Raw genomic sequence first — 18,525 nt, forward strand, 5'->3', positions numbered from 1 at the left:
TCAAACACCATGAATTGCATTTCGAAAAAGTGATGATGTAACTCTTCAATGTTGTAAAACAAAGAATTGTCAGGATGAAACATTAGAGTTAACGACTGTCAAATTTCGTGCATAAAAAAATCAGACATTTCATTTATGACCCAATATTTATCTATTTATGCTATAAAAAAAAAAAATCTGCATATTTGCCATTAAAATTATTTATAGAAAGTTTTAAAGAAAATGACAGTGCTTACCTTCCATTTAGCAAAGAGATCTGTAAGGAACCCATTGACAGCTTTCTCAAAATATAGATCCCCATGGACATCAAAATCCCACATTTCAGAGCTCATTTGGATGAAAATCTGGACCACAGCAGTAGAAGATCGGAAAACTATCTAGAAAAGAAAGACAACAGGAAAATAAAGAAATTATGAGAATAAAAATTCAAAATACTGTATGAATATGAGATGAAAGTTCTGAGATGTTTTGTTTAATGATGAGGAAGAATTACTCATTTAGCTATTTAAAGGCAGTATTTTCTCTTTTTCTTTTAATGAATTAATCTAGAGGAAAAGGCTATGCTCTTGCTCTTTTACCATTCTGAAGAGCCTCCAAGAGTACTGAACTAATGCAACTGATGCTCTTCTTCAACAGATGTAAGTTGAAACAGCTGTAGGAAAAACATATGCAAGGAAGGCATTCCAGGGAAATGATGTTTTGAAGAAGATTAGAGCAAAGCCTGGGAGACGAATGACAACATAGGTGACAAAAGGAAGATAGAGATGTAACAGGTTGAGTCTCACTTGAAGTTTGTATAAAATTAATAATTGTTTGAAACTGACATATTTTATTGCTTCAAAGAGGAAGGCCAGCCTTGATGATGAAATCTCTATTATGTGGATAATGTGAGATTGCAAGGAGAATCATCAATGGTTATCTCCCATGATAATCTATAACCCACTAGCTCACTTAGTTTTACCTATAATGCAATATAAGAGTCACTGTACACATTCATTGATACAATACACTTATGATATGTCAAATTTTTCTGTTCATTGAAAAGGTTGAAGTGAAATGTAAGCTTTCATTTTCAAGTAATCAACTAATAATTCTAAATAAAAGTATCACAACAATGAAATAGGCTTCCCCACCAGCAAGTGAAAAGTTAGGCAGAAATACAATTATTTATCTCTTTTACTCTTTTACTTGTTTCAGTCATTTGACTGCGGCCATGCTGGAGCACTGCCTTTAGTCGAGTAAATCAACCCCAGGACTTATTCTTTGTAAGCCTAGTACTTATTCTATCGGTCTCTTTTGCCAAACCGCTAAGTTACTGGGACGTAAATACACCACCATCGGTTGTCAAGCGATGTTGGGGGGACAAACACAGACACACAAACATATACACACACACACACATATGTATATACATATATACGACAGGCTTCTTTCAGTTTCCGTCAACCAAATCCACTCACAAGGCTTTGGTCGGCCCGAGGCTATAGTAGAAGACACTTGCCCAAGGTGCCACGCAGTGAGAATGAACCTGGAATTATGTGGTTGGTAAGCAAGCTACTTACCACACAGCCACTCCTGAGCGCATAAATGTATGTTTGTCTCTTGATGGTTACATTTAACATAGTTAAACAACTGAAGAAAGATACACATTAGTAAGACTATTTTGATTTGACAGGGCCCAAGGAGTACATTATGCTCCTGTGTTTACTTTGGCATGATTTCTACATCTGTATGCCCACCCGTATGCCAATCATTTTACAGCATGTATTGGGTACTTTTTCATGCCACCAGCACTAGTGAGGTCACCAAGTAGCTTGCAAGAGACAACTGAACCCCAAATATGTAGGAGAGCACTTTATGCTAGAAATGAGGCATGGAAAGGAGTCATACATAAGGGAAAAAAAGGACAGATGGAATTATTAAATGTTTGAGAAAGCGCATAGAAGCTTCACACTTACCCTTGTGTTATCGTCAATAACTCCACATGTCACACGTTCTCCTTTTGACCATAACTCACTCACCTGACACCTAAAATGGAGAACAAAGTTGGTTTATTACATTTCAAAATGATATACAATCATCAACAGAATGTTTATTATTATAATAAACCTAAGGATGCAACTGAGTTTAAGATATTCAACAGTACAAAATATGAAAATTTTGATCTGTCAGCATTCTGAACATTGACTCAAGCTAGAATTCCCACCAAACAAATGTTTTACAGTATTCATCAATATCTATGCCCTATATACCACCATTTCCAGAAGGGATTTCTGTTATTTCACAAACATTCTTTCTTCCCTACAACCATAAGTTGAATGATTTTTGTAGGAGACTTTCCTACAGCTAACCATATAACAGTGAACACTAATCTTTCTCACTCAATCCAACTGGAGGCCAGCTGAAAATTATGTACCTTGCTCAGACATGAAACAAAACTATGGCTGCTGCTGCTGTGGTTGATGTTGCTATTTAACCCCAGGTTAGCTCTAATTAAAAAGACCCCTGATCAAAAGCATAGCAGTCATGACCATACAGTCTGTCTCCCAAACACAATTCACTCAGGACCACATTATCCAGTATACTCTTTTTTGTGTTACTGTTCTAAGACAAGAGAGTGTGAAGCAGAGCTGTCTGCTATTTCTAACAAGTCAAGTAACTGCACAGAGTAATTGTGAGAGGAGGTGTGAACTCTTATGGCTCTTGCAACCCTACCCTCATCAGCCCACCTCACCAGACAAACAGGATCAATACAGCAGATACTTACATTGCAGATATCTGCAAGTCAATGTCTGCAGGGAAAAATATGGGCAAGGAAGGAGCATCATGTGACAGAGTGATCTAGGAAGGAACATTCTGAATTCTTGTTAAAAAGATCAGGTGACAGAATTAAATAAGATGGTGCTAGACTTGAACACATGACTATGCATCAGTAGCAAGTAGCTTAATCACACAGTATTGCACCTCATGGAACTTTCTTAGAAAATCAAGTTGTTTTGACAAAATTCTATTTGATGTGTTCATGTCCAAAAAATTGACAAACCAGAGTTGAAATAGGAAACTAAATCAACTATACAATTCTTCTAAATAAAGAAGTTAATGTAAAATATATATAAATAAATAAATATAAATACACACACACACACAAACACACACACACAGATATATATATATATATATATATATATATATATATATATATATATATATATAATGTGCATTTAAAATAATCAGCTGATAATTTATATACCACTATACTGGCAGGACAGTTACTTTTTTAACTGTCTCCTATACAGAGCAAGCCAAAATTCATTTCATTATTTTCCATATAAGAGAAATACCCAGGAAGGCCTAGGATAAATTGGTTAAGATTGATCTCAGATACCAGAACACTGTATTTCACAGAGTAACAACAAAGGACTGAGATGAATAGCAACACACAGTCTTGGAGAAGACTTGCTGGCCTGTGCAAGAAAAGTGAAATATTAAAACATTAGAAGCTTGTAGTATTGGTGGAGACATCTATATTTAGGTTTCTAACCCAATAGCCTTAACTAAGTCTACATCTACTCCATCCCTTGCTCCATTTCATCCCCTGTCATTCATCTCTCTCTCCCTCACTCCCTCTTGCAATATAATTAGAAATGGCATATTCTGTCCTACCACTTTCTCATCGTAAGACCCTTGTTCCTTCCACCTACTCATCTTAGCTCTTCTATCATCAATATCTCTACTATTCATGCTATATGAATTGAGTGAATGAACTCATCAAAGGGTAGTGAGGACTCTGTAGGGTTACAGGGTACAAGGCAACCTCACTAGTGCTGGTGCCACAATAAAATGCACCCAGACATTTCATAAAATGGATGGCGAATTGAGTGAAGATAATGTAGGACTGAGAGGACACTTTACTTTTGTCAAGGTCATGACAACTCTAATGCTGATACCATGATAAAATATACCTAAAATATTCTGTAAAGTAGTTGGAGACAGGAAGTGCATTCAAACATAGAAACCATGCCAGAAATAAAACATACAAGCATGACATAGTCCTCCAGCCCATCTACAAAGGCAATTCTAAATACGAACTGACTAGGGCCATGACAATCTGCCCAGCCCATACTAGCAAGGAAAGCTGATGTAAAATGATAATGATGAAGATGAAGAAGAAAAAAGAAACCAACATCAGGAAACTTTATATTAACATTTCATTACCATTTTCCATGAATTTATATGAAAAACCTCCAACCAGTTCTACTGATCCATAATCATCACAAAGACCAATTATAATAATTATTGTGCAATTCTGAACGTTTAAAGATTCGTGCTAAGTTAACCTAACATTTTCCCCATTACATTACTGCTATTTCAAAAAGAAATGGTGTAGGGAATTACAAAACAATTTTGCATATTTTGTTCTTAGAGTAATGAGATATTTCATCACAGATTCTCATAAAATGTTGATTTAAGCAACTAAATACATGATAAATAATGTTGTCTCCATGTTTGTATTTACCAATACAACACTGATCCTAGGTGAATAAAAAATACTCACCTCATCTCTGCAAATTCTATTTTTTTGTTCAGATAGGCACAAGTGTTGACCTGAAATATAAATACAATTTCATGAAACAAATGTTATTCATATATATACATCATTGGTAAGTAACAAAATTGCAAATGAAAATATAGGCAGTACACTAACCAATTTCTTTCTCATCCTCCACATATCACTTCGACTGTAATACTGTTCTTTGTACAAGAGCTCCACCAAGTCCAAACTGACCTCCTACAAACCAGTGAAAATATTTTGATAAGTGCAAAAGTATATCTTGTGTCTAGGTAAGGTCATTATGCCAATAAATATTTAAATAAACACATGCACAGGTTTAATACCACTTCCTTATTTTACCAACTAACTATCCAATGATTTGTTTAACGCGTTGATTAAACAATCAATCAGTTATTAGTTTTTCTCTGTCAGAGTCCTTTCCTCACTATTTATAACCCCATCAGTGACATACCTTTACTTGTCAAGATCTGCTTTGAATCTGTTTGAGAACTAATCTTATACCTCTCTCTCTCTCTCTCTCTGTAGATGTATAAGTGTTTGCTTACATGTGTAAGTGGTGTAATTGATTATAGGCACTGGCAACGATCTCGGCACTGGCAACGATCTCGGCACTGGCAACGATCTCGGCACTGGCAACGATCTCGGTACTGGCAACGATCTCGGCACTGGCAACGATCTCGGCACTGGCAACGATCTCGCTCAAATGTTTTTTCACGTGCCACCGGCACAAATGCTAGTAAGGCGACGCAGGTAACGATCATGCTCAAGTGGTGCTACTTACATGCCACTAGCACGGAAGCCAGACAGCTGCTCTGGCAATGATCACGCTCGGATGATGCTCTTAGCACTCAAGGGAAAGGCAAAGGCCAATACAGCTCAGCACTTGTGACATCGCAACTCATTTCTACAGCTGAGTGAACTGGAGCAATGTGAAATAAAGTGTCTTGCTCAAGAACACAACATGCAGCCCGGTTCGGGATTCGAACTCACAACCTCACGATCGTAAGCTCGACACTCTAACCATTGAGCCATGCGCCTTCACTATTAATGCAGTGATCAAATAAATAAATATTTTCGTCGACTCACCACATAGCATCTTTGGCTAATGTCTTCTACTAAAGCTTCAGGCTGAAATAAGTCTGTCGTGTGTGTGTGTATGTGTGTGTGTGTGTGTGTGTGTGTGTGTGTGTGCGTGCACACATATGTATGTGTTTGTGTCCCACCATTGCTTGACAACCAGTGTTGATGTGTTTACAACTAATATAACTTAACAGTTTGGAAAGCAACCGATAGAATAAGTAGCAGGCTTAAAGATAAAAATGTACCAGGGTTGATTCATTCAACTAAAAATTCTTCTTCATGGTGGTGCCCCAGTATGGCCACAGGCTAATGACAGAAACAAGTAAAAGATAACTCACCGTAGGATCAACTTTGTTGACATACACATCATTGTAGGGTTTTAAATGAAAAGCACCAGCAATTGAAGACTCTACACTTATACATTCTGAAGATAAAAGAAAACCAAAAACAATATTAATTATGAATACTTTGCAATTATTTTGTTCGTTATTTTGTATTATATTTTATCTGTTGTCATAATAAACATCTGGGAAAGGTACCATACAGTGAAATTGAACCTGAAACAAAATGGCTGCAAGGCCAACTTCTTAACTACACAGCTGTCTTGTTATGATAAAAAGATGTTGCTTAGCCCCATGTTATAATGATTGAGCAAACCAATGAGTAAAGACATTCCAGCCATGACCAACTGATCTAGATGTAGGAATACATTATCTATGTGTCCTTTATCTTTTAAGACAGTAGGATGTGATTTGAAGGAGATTTGGGTGTTATTTCAAGCTGATCGAGCAACCATGTAGATGCTACCTCATCTGAGAAAGATGTTTATGTTGTTACTATCACTTCAGCATTTACTTGATTCATTACATTACCATGACCAGGCTGGAGTTATATAGCTGGTGATAACTACAGACATGCTAGAAGCTAAAGTGATGAATGACGTGGTACAACTAATGCAGGTGACATCTACAACAGAAATATAGCAGCAGGTTGGCAGTGGAAGTAATGACTGAAGTGGTACTGCCAATGCAGGTGATGTCTACTGCAGAAATAGCAGCAGGCTAGCAGCAGAAGTAATGACTGAAATGGTACTGCCGATGCAGGTGATATCTACTGCAGAAATAGCTTCCAACTGGCAATAGAAGTGTTGTCTGCAGTTAATCAGACATTGAAAGATTGAAAGGGACATCTGCTGCAGTAATAACAGCAGACTGACAGCGAAAGAAATGATTTCTGCAGAACAGTAGCAGATGTAAAAACTGTAGAAGCAATGTTATAGAACCAATGACTGCAGTGGAAGCAATGAGGTGAGGTGACAATGAAAATACTGAAATAGAAGTTCTTCACAGTTACAAGCATGTTTAACTCTTAAACATTCAGATTAGTCAGTCAAATATAATGCTTATTTATTCACATTCATCATCATCGTTCAACGTCCGCTTTCCATGCTAGCATGGGTTGGACAATCTGACTGAGGACTGGCAAGCTAGAAGGCTGCACCAGCCTCCAATCTCATCTGGCAGAGTTTCTACAGCAGGATGCTCTTCCTAACGCCAACCACTCCGAGAGTGTAGTGGGTGCTTTTACGTGCCACCGGCACGAGGGCCAGTCACACGGTGCTGGCAACGGCCACGCTCAAAAAGGTGTTTTTTACGTGCCATCTCCACAGGAGCCAGTCCAGCAGCACTGGCAACGACCTCGCTCAAATGATTTTCTAACGTGCCACCAGCACAAGTGCTAGAAGGCGACACTGGTAACGATTATGCTCAAATGGTGCTATTTACAGGCCACTAGCACGGAAACCAGACAACTGCTCTGGCAATGAACACGCTCGGACAGTGCTGTTAGTGCTCCATTGGTGCAGATGTCAGTCATCGAATATGGTTCAATTACGATTTCGATTTCACCTGCCCCAACAGGTCTTCGCAAGCAGAGTTTAGTGTCCAATGAAGGAGAGGTTGGCATGGGTGCCAGTCGACAGATTCGGTTCGATTTCGATTTCAGATTTCAAATTCACTTGCCTCAACAGGTCTTCACAAGCAGAGTCTTTAGTGTCCAATGAAGTAAAGATACGAATAAGTGAGCTGGCTACACTTCTGGCAGAGGTCATAGATTATGCTCTCACTTGGCTTGCCGGGTCATTACTGTCTTGTAGCTTTGAAATTTCAGTTACATATTATTTATTTTTAGAATGACATTGTAGTGTAGATGTGAGAGGCCAGATCTAGCCAGTTTGAACATAAAACAAGTAGAATATTTGGGCCAGACATGGCCAGCTTCAATGATATTGACTGATATTGTCAGGTAGGCATGGGAGGCCAGATCTGGCCAGTTTGAACATAGAACAAGTAGAATAGTTGGGCCTGGAACAGCTGGTTTAGCTGCTAAAAAGTTAATATTACTGTCAGATGACTAACAGGTTCTCATAATGCTTATGTTGTAAGTGTTGAATGCCAACAGGGTCTGAACTTGTTGTGTAAGAGATAAATTCAGAGATAAGAGATAAGTGAATTGAGAAAATGGTTGGCTCTTGGATACAGTAACAGGTTTTGGAGGGTTCTTTAATGGCTTAGGCAGAGGGGAAAAAAGCAATGCCTAGAACATTTGAGAGGCTGTGAGTGTTGAGTGAAAGAGAGGAAGAAACTGCAACTTATGGGTTATCTTCATACCACAGACAGATAACTCAAATGCCTGCAATAGAGTGGATTTCATTGAGGATAGCCAAGGATCAGGTTATGTTAAACTGAGTGAAGGATTACCTCTGTCACCTAAAGCAATCAAGAAAATGACCAAACTGGTGTAGATGAAATTGAATTGACGATGCAGTTAAACAAAAACAAAAAGAATTTTTTTTTCTAATGTTTGGCACAAGGCCAGCAATTCTGGGGGGAACGGGCAAGTTGATTACATTGACTCTAGTACTTTACTGGTACTTTATTTTATCGACCCCAAAAGGATGAAAGGCAAAGCTGATCTCAGCACCATTTCAACACAGAATGTAAAGAGTCAGAAATACTGCACGGCATTTTGTGTGATGTGCTAACAATTCTGCCAGCTCACCGCCTTGCAAATAACAATAAATCATATATCTCATTTCTCAGCTACAATAAGAAAAAAACATCAAAGTTTCAAGTGAGAGAGAGAGAGAGAGAGAGAGAAAGAAAGGAGAGGAGGGGAAGCTTGTTCTTAGTTTTTCCAGCCCATGTCAGCATTTAAAAATAGGACAGCAAACAATGATAATGAGATATATAAGATAATGCTTGATATTTTTGGCGAGTAGAGTGTTTTTTACTTTGTATGTGTTTTTTTTTTCTTTAACATAAATAGAATATTTTACCTTTAGCCTGTAAGTCTTCTGTTAAAGTATTCACTTGAAGAAGCAATCGGCTGTGAAAGAGAATATTTTTAGAGTTTAATGGAGATTATTTTGACACTTAGTGGTTATACATATAGGTGTGTATACTAAACTTGAAAGCAAAAACACTTGGTTTCAAAGGTGCTCATTAAATATTTCCCCTGACCTACTTCCTAAGGACTGGGATAAACAAAATTTGGTATAATTATTAGTCCTTCTCTACATAGCCACCACCAATGGTGACACACTTCTCCCTTTGCTTTATGCAGCTGTGAAGACTACCTCTGTAGAAGTCGGTAGGTTGCGTCTGGAGTCAAGACTTTACCTCGGAAATAAATTCATCATCATCCGAAAAGTGCTTCCCCTTAAAAAAAGACTTTATGATTGGAAAGAGGTGGATGTCAGATGGTGCAATGTCAGGAGAGTAAAGGGGGTGAGGAAGGATTTCATAGCCACAGGAGTGTGCTTCATCTGGGCAACATGACATTGTGAACTGTCTCAGAGGAGGCGGACTCCTTTGGTCAGCATGCCACGCCTCTCACTCTCTCTCTCTCTCTCTCTCTGTTTTGATAGTGTCCCGCAATTTTTGCAGCAGAGAAGCATAATATGCCCCGTTAACTGTGGTGCCCTTTGCCAGAAAATTCATCATCACTATGCTTTGGTCCCAAAAGACTGTGAGCATCGCCTTGCCTGCTGAGGGTTGGACATGAGCCTTCTTTGGAGGTGGTGAGTTATCATGCTTCCATTGCTTTGACTAAACTTTAGTCTCAGGATCATAGTGATGGACCCATGTTTCATCCTGTGTGATAAGTCTGCTGAAAAAGTCCTCCTCATTTTCTTGGTGCATTGCCAAAAGAGCCTGGGAGCAATTGACTCGTTCCTGCTTCTGAAAAGGTGTGAGCATCCAGGGAATCCATTGTGCAGACAACTTCTGCATGTGCAAATGGTCGGTGATCCTTCAAAATGGCGAGTTCCACTTTATGAATGGTGTTGTCATCAACGGCAGAATGTGGTCATCCAGGAATAGGAGCAGTTTCCACCGATGTCAGACTGCATTTGAACTAGCGAAGGATCGTCACCATAAACTTTTTTCATCTCATCAAAAGTCTCTTTTGGTGTACAACCTTTCAAGTACAAGAACCTGATTGCTAATCTGCATTCAACTACCTCCATTATAGCACCTGAGTCCATTTCAGGTGCTGTAAAAGACAAATGAATACTAGTGGAAAGCTGAAAATTACAATGACATATAGAGTCATGTGTGGTTATACCTGTACAAGTTCTGCTTCCTGCAATAACCAGAAGTGGGTCAAGGAAAAACTTTAATGAACACCCGTCAAATATATTTTATCTGCATGTTTAAATATTAAGAGAATACGAAGATTATAGATAAAATTCAACAAATATTACACAATATTCTCTCATAACTTGAAAAACAAAAATAAATAAAGGGCAGAATATATATATATATATATATATATATATATATATATATATATATATATATATATATATATATATATATATATATATATCATAAATGTGGATCTGCTCAGTTTGGTACACAGATTTTTCTAAAATACGAAATTTTGTCAAAAACGTTCAAAGTAAACCGTGTTCTGTGTGAAAAATTCCACCAGTATACGAAGTTTCAAACTGTTTACTTAAAGTGAGCCAAATTGAACAGATCCATAAATGTATTTAAAATGTAAAAAGTTGTAATTTATGATAAAATAGAATAATTTAAACTGATTAACTAAAATCATATTTCTAAATGCATTTTATAAGAATTATTCCAAAACAACATATAATCACATGAAGAGTGTTAAATGTTTGAAGGAGTGGTTTAGACCGTATATAGATTCTGTACCTGTAATTTACTTGGGCATTATAAATCTCAAGTACATCTCCTTGGTTTATTCCTGGGAAATCTTTCGGATTGATAAGAAGGTCATACTCTGTAAAAGAATTAAATAAAAAAAACTAGTGAATGAATGGAAAATCTTTTAGATGGTAACGTTGCTAAAATTGAGAACAATTAAAATAATATTGTTGTTGCATCTCGGGAAGGTCATTTTACCAATGAAAGTACAAACACTTATATTTCACTTCTTTTTTATTATAATTTGTCAACTAGTTAATTAAATAACTGATTAACAATTAGTGTGACCAATCATTTGATCAATCAATCAATCAATTGGTTTATCAAAGTTCTTTTGTCACCATCTGCAATCCCATGAATAACATGCCCACATTTGTTCCAAGTTTGTCTGCTTTATCAGCAAAAATTACTAGGTATATAATCTGTGCCAACAAATAATTTCATATCAAGAATCTTTTAAAAGGTAATAATAAAAAATATACATATGTATGTGTGTGTGTGTGTATCATCATCATCATCACCGTTTAACGTCCACTTTCTATGCTGGCCAGTCAAGTGGTACTGGCATCAACCATGCTCAAATGGCCTTTTTATTAGACCATTCCTTTGACTGAGCTCATCATCATTCAAAATGTTTCAGTTTTGATACTGAAATAGTTTTCTTCTACTGTCATTGTTTTTCCCTTCCTTTCTTTTTGTATTTGTTGTTGGATCGTTCGTAAAGGTTCATAAGAGAAAGTAGGAGTTGAAAGGATTTGTATTAGAAAGAGGAAATTAGATTTTATTAGAGGGGAAAATGTTAATTTGTGTAGCTTAATGGATTTTATTCATAATTGGGAGTTATTTTGACTGAAAAAATAACGCTGTGACCTAAGTTATGGTATTTAGAATATTAATTGCGATTCTTTCATCCAAGAAATTTGGAATTGTGTAAATGTATGAATTTTAAACATACACACACAAACAGAAAATCTCCCTTTTATAGATAAGATGCACACTGATGTTGCGCATCCAATGGACCATACTGCCTTCATTTTTCTCTGTCTTCTGCATTCAGAGCCCATGTCTCACAACCATGGAGTATAGCCATTCGCACACAAACATCATACAGTCTACCTTTCATTCTGAGAGAGAGCCCTTTTGTTGCCAACAGAGGTAATAGCTCTTTGAACTTCCTCCATCCTATTCTTATTCTAGAAACAATACTTTCAGAGCATCCTCCACCATTGCTAATTTGGTCACCTAGGTAACAGAAACTATCTACAACTTCAAGAGAGCCTCCTGGGCATTTGAGAGAATTTAAGTCTCATGTTCTCTTAATGCTTATTGTTCCTGCACATCTGCCACATACAAAGACGACTTTATCCGTTAATCTACCTGTGATTCCACTGCACCTCTTATGTGTCCATAGTTTGCACTGGGCACAGCAAATGGAATTTCTTCCAACTCCTTTCCTACATATTGAGCAGGGCCATTTACCTGGAGGAAAGAGAGTTTTATTTTCTTTCTTACTAACAACTTTGGTCTTAGCTAGGTTAGCTTTAAGGTTCTTTGATTCCTGGTTTTGTTTCCATACCTGGAATTTCTTCTCCATTTCTGCTAAAGATTCTGTAAGAAAAGCAAGGTCATCAGCATATAGTAGTTTCCATGGGCACCCAGTTTTGAATTCCTCCATTATGACCTAGAGGACTATAATGAATAAAAGTGGGGTGAGAACTGAGCCCTGATGGACCCCTACCTGTACGCTAAATTCATCACTGCATTCATGGCCAACTCTCATCTTATTGACAGTACCACTGTACATGGCTTGTACAGTTCTAACAAGCCACTTCTCTACTCCTAGCTTCCTAAGAGACCACCATATAACAGAGTGGGGAATTCTATCAAAAGCTTTCTCCAGGTCGACAAAGGCTAAGTACAATGGCTTACTTTTGGCCAAGTACTTTTCCAGCTGTTGTTTCACTAGGAAGATGGCATCTGTGGTACTCTTTCCAGGTACAAAACCAAACTGCATTTCATCTAGTTTAATTCTATTCCTAATCAATTGAGCAATAACCCTCTCAGTAACTTTCATGACTTGGTCCAGCAGTTTAATACTTCAGCAGTTGTTTCTATCTAAGGCATCAGCTTTACCCTTATAGCAGCTAACTATCATACTACTACACCAGTCATTGGGGATGGTGCCTTCTTGAATAACCTGATTAACTATATGGGTGACTAAACTGTATCATTCACCACTGGAAATTTTAATCATCTCAGCAGTGATTCCTGATGGCTCAGGAGCCTTCCTTGTCTTCATGTCCTTAATTGCAGTATCTATTATGCTGCTATCAACTCTGATGGCTGGTCCTTCAATTGGTTCGATATTTGGTAGACTCTCCTTCTCCCATTCATTTTCCACATTTAGTAACCTTTCATAGTGACACTTCCATGCATTTTTCTTCTCTAAGTCACTAAGTGCAAGCATACCATTATCCATTTGCACACATTTCTCACCCACCACATTTCTATTCTCTCTGGTACACTGCTTTGCAATCCTGAGCACCTCACGCTGTAGATCATTTGCAATTCTCTTACCTTCAGCTATTCCTTTTGCTATGTAAACCTGACGCCTACCTGCGCTTTTGGCTACCTGATATAATTCTCTGCTTCCACCATTTTTTCCAGTCTTTCCAGGCATGTCTTTTTGCTTTTATAACACTGTCTACCGCCTTGTTCCACTACCATGTCACCCTTGATCTAGCAGGGACTCTGCACCAACCACAGATTTCATCTGTAGCCCTCAGTAGATTGTCCTGTAGAAACTTCCAATTGTCCTCTAAGCTGTATGTCCCCAACTTTTCCTCTCTTTCATCAGAAGTGTCCATTAGGAAATCTCTAAATTTTTGTCTGTTTGCTTGGTCTTTGAGCTTCCATAGTCTTCTTTCCCAAATTGGTTTATTTCTCTAAGTCTTTCTAGCTCTAATTCTGAAGTCACTAACTCGTAACTTTATGTTGGTTGGGCTATACACTCTTCACCTGGGAAAGACTTTATATTTTTAAGTATCATCTATCTCGTTGCCTGGTGAGGAGGTAGTCAATCTAGCTTATGTGCCTACCAGATTGATAAGTGATTAGGAGGCTGGCTGATTCTCTGAAGTTAGTGTTACAGATCATGAGAACTCTACGTGGGGCAGACGGGCCGCCGGCTGGCCGACCGTTTCACCGAACACCTAAGGGACGTTCGGCTAGGTTCGGACTCCCCTGTCGGCCGTCACTTCCAACTGCCCAACCACTCTCCCTCTAACATCTCCGTTTTTGGCCTCGCCCTGCACCATGGGTCCACTCCCTCGCGACTCCACTTGGAGCAACGCTACATTTTCAACCTTAATTCTTCTTTCCCCTTCGGACTCAACGCAGCCTTCTCTTCCTTATGACTCTCCCTTTACGTCCCTGCAACACTTTACATAATTTCTTTTTTTTTTTTTTTTTTTTAACCCCCCCTCGTCCCCCTTACATTATATCCATTATTCTCTTGTTATTACACTTACTTTTTTCCACTTTTTATCTCACCACTACCTACACGCACACATACCCACACACCTTACATATATACCGCCCACATACATGACAAACATACATACGCGCCCTCACACACACATAGCCGAACGCACATATATACACACACACACCCATATATACGCGCACGCCTACATACACATGCACACACATACACACAGGAGTGCACACACAAAATAACACACATACCTGGCACACATACGCACGCACACACATACACACCCCTCACATACATAAAACCACACACACACACACATACACACACACATACACGACACACATACACATATACACACATGCACGCATACACATATACACACATGCACACACACCTCTCACATACACAATACTCACTCATATACATAACACATATGCACGCACGAAAACATACACATACACGCATGCACAAAAAATATACACACATGCGCACACGGAAACACATACAGACACACATAAACACACACACACCCGTACCTAACACTCACAATCCCACACACACACGCACATCCACACATATACACACACACGCACACACCCACATACACACACACTTCTCACCAACACTACACACTCACACAGACACGCATACAATCATACAGACATGGGCATAAACAACACACGCATATACAATAGCAAACGCACGCACACACACGTACACAGCAACGCACATACACACAAACACACACGCACGCACAGAAAACATACACATACACACACGCGCACATACAAAATACACACACACACACACGTACACGTACCTAACACCGACAACCCCACACAAACACGAACACACACACACCCAAATAACCACCTGTTGACCTTCTACCTACACTGTCTACAGCGTCCACTAACCAGTCCTGCTACTAATTTCTTCCACTACGTCATACACACACACACACACAAACACACTAACAGATAAACCACCAAACCATGCACACACACACACACACACACACACACATACATACGCACACACACGTTCTGTTATCACGCACACACTCGCAGACTTTCGCAAACGCACAGATTCATCTCCCTTTTTCACTCTCCTATCTTAGAAAGAACTTTCCCCCACCCCCCACCTCCTCTTCCGGCCTTTTCATCATGTAACCTCGTGGGCATCGGTACCATTTTCCTCGTTCAAATCTCATTATGGTCTACATCAGCTTTTCTTAACTGGGGCTCCACAAAAGGTTCCTAGGAGTTCCGCAAGAAAGAGTGCGTTAAGTTAATGCTAATTTCATGATTGTAGTATTACTATACATGCACAACATATTGGTTATTATAATATAGACATCATCCTATCTAACCTATTACGTTATCAAAATAATGTAACAAGCATATATATATATGATATTTACCATGTGAACTACAATGAAAACTATACGAGAAAGATATACTCTTTTACTCTTTCTTTCACTGGTTTCAGTCATTTGACTGTGGCCATGCTGGAGAACCGCTTTTAGGCGAGCAAATCGACCCCAGGATTTATTCTTTGTAAGCCTAGTACTTATTCTCTTTTGCCGAACAGCTAAGTTACAGGGACGTAAACAGACCAGCATCAGTTGTCAAGTGATGTTGGGGGGGACAAACACAGACACACAAACATATAAACACACACATACATACATATATATATATATATATATATATATATATATATATATATATATATATACATACATATATATGACAGGCTTCTTTCAGTTTCCGTCTACCAAATCCACTCACAAGGCTTTGGTCGGCCCGAGGCTATAGTAGAAGACATTTGCCCAAGATGCCATGCAGTGGGAATGAACCCAGAACAATGTGGTTGGTAAGCAAGCTACTTACCACACAGCCACTCCTGCGCCTAGTATAGTATATAATTTTTTTGTGCAGAGGTTCCTTGAGACATGTAATATATTTTAAGGGTTATGCAAGGATAAAAAGGTTGAGAAACACTGGTAAACATAGTCACTCACAAGACATTGGTCAATCTGGGGCTATAATAGAACACACCCAAGGTGCCTTGCAATACTACTGAACCTGAAACCATATGATTGCAAAGTGAGCTTCTTAACCACACAGCCATGCCTGTACCTATCCCAGTATTTTCTTTATGTGATTGCTTTCAGATATGAAAAAATACTCGAAATTCCCATAACTCATAATTACATAGTTAATGTCGAGACAGTTGTAATTATATTTAGATAATCATCTGGATGGGTGGGGTTAAACAATCAAAGATTTTTGTCTATGAAGATACTTCTAGATCTGAGTTAGAAACAGCGAGGAAGAAATAACACAATAAATGAAGTAAAAACAAGTCATCAAGAAGGAAGTGGGTGTATGAAATGTGGTGACACTAGAGTTCAAGATCAGAAATGGTGAGCACTATTATCAAAAGAGTTGTCAATGGGAGAATGATAGCAAAACTTCAAGAGTTAAATTTTCAAATATGAGGTCTGATAAATAAGTATCCAGACTGTTGCCATAGTAACGAAGCTAAAACATGCAGAGTGAAGCCATTTGGCACATATTGACCTTGAACTCTGCTGTGCATGTGCACTAAGTTTTAATGTGCAAGCTCACTTCTGCTTTTTACCGCAGTGCTTGGAAGGAAGGTGTGTAGCATGTGATCATCGCATTGACCATAACAGAGAAAGCTGTAATGGCGATACCTGTTCAGAGGTCTATGCAAAGTTGCAGAAAGTGTGTGGAGAGGAGTGTGTGTGCTGCACACAAGTGTGTGAGTGGGTCAGACGTCTCCAAGATAGCTAAAAAAATGTCAACATTGACGAATGTTCTGGGAGACCTGCAACCAGCAGAACTAAGAAAACTTTCACAGATGTACATACAGCTGTGACGAGAAATCGTCAAATCACCATCCATGAGTTGCTAGAGGCTTTGCAGATTAGTTATGGTTCAGTTCAGTCCATTGTTATGGAAGATTTGGGTATGAGATACATGTCTGCTAAGTTTGTGTCAAAACTGCTTTGAGCTGACCAAAAAGACACTCAGTTTCAGTTGCACAAGATCTCCTTGATTGTGTCGAGAACGATGAAAACCATTTGAAAACTTTGTATAGGTCTCTGAGCAGGTATTGCCAAGCTTTTGGCAAAATTTGATGCAGAGTCTCTGCTCAACTTTCTCTGTCATGGTCAATGCAATGATCACACGCTACACACCTTCCTTCCAAGCACTGCTGTAAACAGGGGAACTGAGCTAGAAGGTTAAAACTTAGAGCACATGCACAGCAGTGTTCAAGGTCAATCTGTGCCAAGCTGCTTCACTCTGCATGCTTTAGCTTTGTTACTATGGCAATAGCCCGGATACTTATTAATCTGACCACATATAGCTCCACTCACCTGTCAAGAAAGGCACAATGGATATTAAATAGTGATAATAATCTATCATTATTATCATTATTATTATTATTATTATTATTATTATTATTATTATTATTAAGACAGCGAGTTGGCAGAATCATTAGCATGCTAGATGAAATCTTTAGCAGTATTTCGCCCATCGCCACATTCTGACATCAAATTCTGCTGATCTCGAATTATTGTTATCATTATTATTATTATTATTATTATCATTATTATTATTATTACAAAGGTGATGAACAGGTAGAGTCATTAGCATGCCAGGCAAAATGCTTACCAGCATTTTGTCTGTCTCTATGTTCTGCATTCAAATTCCGCCAAGGATGACTTTGCCTTTCATCTTTTCGGAGTTGATGAAATAAGTACCAATTGAATACAGGGGTCGATGTAATCAACTTGCCCCCCTTCCCCCAAAATTTCAGGCCTTAAGCCTTTATTAGAAAGAATTATTATTATTATTAATATAATTATTACTATTAAGGCAGTAAGCTAGCAGAATTGTTGGCATGCTGGGCAAAATGCTTAGTGGTAGTTCATCCACCACAGTCAACTTTACCTTTCATCCTTTCAGGGTTGACAAAATAAGTATCAGCTGAGCACTGGGGTCGAGGCAAGCAACTTAACAACTTCTAGATATGAGAATAAAAAATTTCATTCCTCTGCCAAACCATATCGAGTCAGTGTGGTAGAGTAGGCTAATTAAACTGGT

The 18,525-nt window shown here is 38.4% G+C and overlaps 2 protein-coding genes and 1 pseudogene across 5 annotated transcripts in view; all 3 read right to left on the reverse strand.

Moving 5' to 3' along the window:
* The window catches only part of LOC106883578 (GATOR complex protein Iml1), a 137,056-nt gene that overhangs the window by 104,173 nt on the left and 14,358 nt on the right, over positions 1-18,525 (reverse strand). For all 4 annotated transcript variants that reach the window (XM_089359606.1, XM_052971322.2, XM_052971325.2 and 1 more), the window contains exons 2-8: positions 10,879-10,966; positions 8,991-9,040; positions 5,992-6,077; positions 4,706-4,789; positions 4,556-4,605; positions 1,959-2,028; positions 237-377 (exon numbers count right to left, since the gene is read on the reverse strand). In XM_089359606.1, coding sequence (XP_089215732.1) covers positions 237-377; positions 1,959-2,028; positions 4,556-4,605; positions 4,706-4,789; positions 5,992-6,077; positions 8,991-9,040; positions 10,879-10,966 — 569 coding nt within the window. The remainder of the gene's footprint in view (positions 1-236; positions 378-1,958; positions 2,029-4,555; positions 4,606-4,705; positions 4,790-5,991; positions 6,078-8,990; positions 9,041-10,878; positions 10,967-18,525) is intronic.
* LOC149137789 (histone-lysine N-methyltransferase SETMAR-like) lies at positions 9,267-9,997 on the reverse strand (annotated as a pseudogene).
* Positions 12,982-13,720, reverse strand: LOC149137790 (uncharacterized). Its single transcript, XM_089359636.1, has one exon. The coding sequence runs from the start codon at positions 13,568-13,570 to the stop codon at positions 13,118-13,120; it is 453 nt and encodes a 150-aa protein (XP_089215762.1). The 5' UTR covers positions 13,571-13,720; the 3' UTR covers positions 12,982-13,117.

The sequence above is a fragment of the Octopus bimaculoides genome, chromosome 1, assembly GCF_046866305.1.
Source record: "Octopus bimaculoides isolate indiv1 chromosome 1, ASM4686630v1, whole genome shotgun sequence".
Lineage (NCBI taxonomy): Eukaryota > Metazoa > Mollusca > Cephalopoda > Octopoda > Octopodidae > Octopus > Octopus bimaculoides.